A 4,660-nucleotide genomic window follows, 5' to 3' on the forward strand; every position below is an offset into this window, starting at 1 on the left:
ATGCTTTTGCTTATACCTTTAGGAATAGCAAAACATTGCATCTGGTATCGGGGTACGGCAGCCGCTATGGCTGAGATGACCACAGTACGACCAGCTTGGGATAAGAACGAGTGGTTCCACTTGCTGAGTTTATTCTTGATGTGTTCGAGGATATCCTTGAAAACTTTCGTTTTATGTGCTCCTATGAAGAGTTGGGCTCCCAGGTACTTCTCCGAGGTTGAGGCATATTTGACTTTAAGGGCTCTCATAATAAGTCTCTTGAACTTGGGGTGCGAGTTCTTGGAGTAGAAAATGTTAGATTTCGCATAATTAATCATTTGCCCAGAATGATTGCAGAAGTCCTGAAGAATCTTCTTAAGGTTGTGGATGTTCTCAATCGTGTTCTTACCAAAGATGATACAATCGTCGGCAAAAAGAAGGTGTGAAATCTCAAAGTCAGCATGATTAGTCGGAAAGCTCAAAAATCTATCTTGACTGTTGTTCGCCATAAGCTTGCGACTCAAACCTTTCATAGCAAGGGTGAAAAGAAACGGCGAGAGTGGATCTCCTTGTCTAATACCCCGAGTCAGGTAGAAGGCTTTACCTGGACGACCATTGATCAGAACTGACATAGATGAAGTGGAGATGCAGGTATGTATCATCTTGATCCAATGGTCGGCGTAGCCTAATTTCCCCATGATGTCGGTAAGGAAGTTACATTCTATTCTGTCGAACGCTTTAGACATGTCTAACTTGAGCCCAAAGTATCATGTGGGACCTTTCATCTTCTTGAAGGAGTGAATTATTTCTTGACCCATAATAATGTTATCTGTGATTTGTCTACCAGGGATGTAAGCTGCTTGAAAAGAGGAGATAATCGGGTTTAAAGTATGTTTGAATCTATCTGTTATTAGCTTGGTAATGATCTTGTAGGTGGTGTTCATGAGGCTAATAGGGCGATAGTCCGCAGGGGTATGAGGCACTGTAGTTTTGGGGATGAGACAGATATGGGTATGATTGATATCAGGCGACAGTTCAGCTGTTTTGAAGAAGTTCCACCAGGTCATAAATATCTGCGTTGACAGTGTCCCAATTAGATTGGAAAAAGAAAGGGGGGTATTCTTCAGGGCCTGGAGCTGCTTCTTTTTTGAGATTATGAATAGCCCATTCAATCTCATCTTTTTCTGGTACAGTGAGCAAGTCTTTGTCCTGGTTCTGGGAGATAATGGGATTGAAAAGGTTGAGAGTATTGTGATCTTTTCCCGGGTTAATAGAGGTGCTAATGTTGAGTAGATGGGAAGTGAAGGTGTCTTGAATGCTATTTATGTCTTCCTGCCAATCACCATTATTGTCTTTAATAGCATTAATCTTGTTGGTTCTATTACGTTGAATCGCTTGGGAGTGAAAATACTTAGTGTTTTTGTCGCCTAAGGTGATGAAGTTATTTCTTGATTTCTCCTTCAATAAACTCTCTTGCTGATTATAGAGCTCTTCTAGTGCAAGGTTGAGTTTGTGGTCTTCTTCTTTAGAAGTACTATATTGAAGACTCTTAGTGATCCTGTTGATTTTGTTTTCAATGTTCCCAAAGACCGTCTTGTTCCAATTGGTAAGCTTCTTGCTAAGTTTAGAAAGGTCTTGTTGGATATTATTAGGGTTATGGTGCTTCTTGATGTGTTTCCAATTGTCTGCAATGAAGTTGAAGCAGTCAGGGTGCGTCATCCATGTCCTGATAAACTTGAAGGGTTTCGGGTTAACCTGGCTAGGAGGATAGGCAAATGGTCTGATCGAACCGCCTCCAGGTGAGTGACACCATAAGATTGGAATTGCTTAAGCCAGTTAAGATTAGCCATCGCCCTATCCAGTCTCTCTTGAATCAAATGCTCCCCTAGTTGCTTATTACTCCAAGTAAAGGGGGTACCTGATAACCCAAATCTCTTCCCGGACTTCCTTAAAGGAGTTTGTAATAGTTTAATACCAGCAACACCTGCAATCCCAAGAAAGTGAATAATCCTCAATCACAACTTTGGATAAGATATGCATTTCCTAGATTAAATAATTAATTCCTTTATAATTTTGAGAAGAAAGTTTTCTTCTTTTTGTTTTCTACAATAGCTAGTTATAGATGTTCAGGATTCAACTTATGTAGTCGGGTTGTCCGTTCTCATTTAATTATGGTTTTTCATTCCCAAATATACATTTGTCTTCTTATTTTATGCCTTGCTTCTTTGTAAGCCTTGGTTTTTTTCCTCAAAGTAAAATATCGAAGTTAAATCTTGCTCGAGCCTACGACTACTTGTATGGTTTTAAATTTCCAGACTTGAATCTGGTACTAAAAGTCTTCGATTTATAGTGCATGGTTTATTTACGTACCAATAAAAGATTTAGGAAATAAAAAAGTTATCATCTGTAAAAAAAAAAAAAAAATTTAACATGTGCAACTCAAATATTGAATTATTTCAGGCTAAAGTAAATGTACAATCAAGTACTTAAAGTTTGTTAATGCTTCCTAAAAACCGCATCTTACTGACAATACGATTAGGTTTATTATGTCTACATCAATCTATTTTTTTGGTGGAAAATGGTCTTCCTCTGGTTTTATTAAAAACCAAATTCATGAGCACTACTGGTTAATTGCCTTACAATGCATCCCAAAGTATGTAATATCTGCCCGGTTGATTCTACTTTTAAATTGAAAATTAACTGCTCTAACAAGTGTTGTGCTAAATTCGGATTTCGAACACACTAAACAAAACAGTAATCTCTAATTTTGAAAGTCTCCCTTCAAACTTTCTGCTATAATGGTTCTTATACTCCACCTTGTTTTTTTCTTCCCCTGCATGGCAAAAATGACTCACCTTTTGAGCATCTCCTTCTAAGATGCAACCACACTGATAAAGAAATTTAGCTATCGAAGTAGCTAGGCGCGCAACTTTGGCCTCCGCTTTAAAAGTCGAGGAGGAAGTTTGTTACTTTTTTTTCAAGCCATGATTAAGTCGCCACATCCATCTCTTCACAAATCAATCTATTTCTCACTAGTATCTAGTTGAGCTAGTTGAGCACGAGACTATAATGAAGAAAGAAAGAAAGAATTGATTTATTTTACAATACAGTTTTCCCACTACAACATTTGCTATTAAGTACATGCGGGGAGTTGGAATTATTAAAAAAAAAAATCTGTATGAAAATTTGATATATAAACCATGTTACATTATGATCTAAAAATATAAACTTAAATGATATACGATCTTTCTAATCTGACGTATGAATTCTCAGTAAGTCATTGGTTTGTTAAAATGGTATATTGATTGTTCTACAAAAGAGATGTGTCAAAAGAATTTTTTAAATTAAAGTTTTCTGTGGGTAAAACAATTAATTTCATAGACTCCGAAATAAATTTTAAATTAATGAGGTAAATATTTGTTCATCTCGAAGTAAAGATTCTACAAGCCCGTGACGGTTAAAGTAGATTTTTGATTTAGAGTAGTCTTGTTTAAAATTTGGTGGAGGGTAATTAACAACTCTATCTTTCAAATAATTGTTTTTCTTACTGGAAAATGGTACTAATTCATGGTCATATATAATGGTAAATTAGTTAATAGTTAATCATTCTAAAGATGTACGTTATTTTGCCACATGTACTTAATTGTTGATATTTTGATGATACACGGCTCTTTGTTTACATTTATATACCCAAGGAACTGGGTTATTTTTTTTCGATAAAGGAACAACATTACTTAGTATTTCATATTGATGATGCAACTCTCTATCTATTAATTTTATGTACCTACGAAAAATGGTTTTCGTGGCAGACACTGATTCGGACCGCATCCCTTACAAGTTATTTGTCCGGATAGGGTTTAGAGAGAGAAAGTTTCTTACTTTCACTCCAAAATCCGGTCAAGACACCTACCCCGGTTGGAAATCTCTTGGGATAAGTGTTGGGCAGAGGATCACGATTGCATACTCAAATGTGATGTTTTTCTAATTCTTGGGACAATATTTTTTTTTTTTTATGATATTAGTGAATTATAGATGAATCACCTTTTGACGCACCCCCAACATGTTTCCATTTTACATAGCTTAACTTGCGTTATTAACAACTAGTATGTTAATAAACTTACTGTTATGTTTTACAGATCCTTAATGGTTTATTCAAAGTTTGATTTATGTTAATTTATATGAAGATTCGCAACATTTTAAGTAACGGTAATTTTATCTCCGAATTTTGAAAGGGAGATGCTAGAGTGCCCAGTTTTTAGCCCATTAAATTGCCCAGCTGATGTGGAATCACTAAAAGACAAAGGTTTTCCAAAGTTTGACTACGGTGGGGACCGCTTTTATTTCTAAATAAGGAAAGTTGGGCATTTTAATGGGCAAAATTGCTGGGCACTCTATCATTTCCCATTTTGAAATGCTATTTCTGTTGAGAATAATTTTGTCTTTATAAGAAAAAACTGTTGCGTAAAATTGGTTATCACTTAATGAAATTCTTATCTCACTTAATGAAATCTGACTAGGAAAAACAAACGTTTGTTGGATCACTAATAGCTATCTATCTCTAGTTATATCTCGATGTCTATAAATATAAATCTCGAACTTCTCTTCCTTTACAAGCATCTATATTCATTAAAAGGAAAACATTTTCATTCGTACACTAATAAAATTGGATTAAGGCTACAAG

The 4,660-nt window shown here is 35.7% G+C and overlaps 1 protein-coding gene across 1 annotated transcript; it reads right to left on the minus strand.

The window, feature by feature from the left end:
- Positions 1–1,014: 1,014 nt before the first annotated feature.
- On the minus strand, positions 1,015–1,698 carry LOC147566343 (uncharacterized). Its single transcript, XM_086654267.1, has one exon. It carries the CDS (start codon positions 1,696–1,698, stop codon positions 1,015–1,017), a length of 684 nt encoding a protein of 227 aa, XP_086510393.1.
- Between the last annotated feature and the right edge of the window lie 2,962 nt (positions 1,699–4,660).

Source organism: Eschscholzia californica, unplaced genomic scaffold, assembly GCF_041429995.1.
Source record: "Eschscholzia californica isolate CP2 unplaced genomic scaffold, dmEscCali1.0.p SCAF_1, whole genome shotgun sequence".
Taxonomy (NCBI): domain Eukaryota; kingdom Viridiplantae; phylum Streptophyta; class Magnoliopsida; order Ranunculales; family Papaveraceae; genus Eschscholzia; species Eschscholzia californica.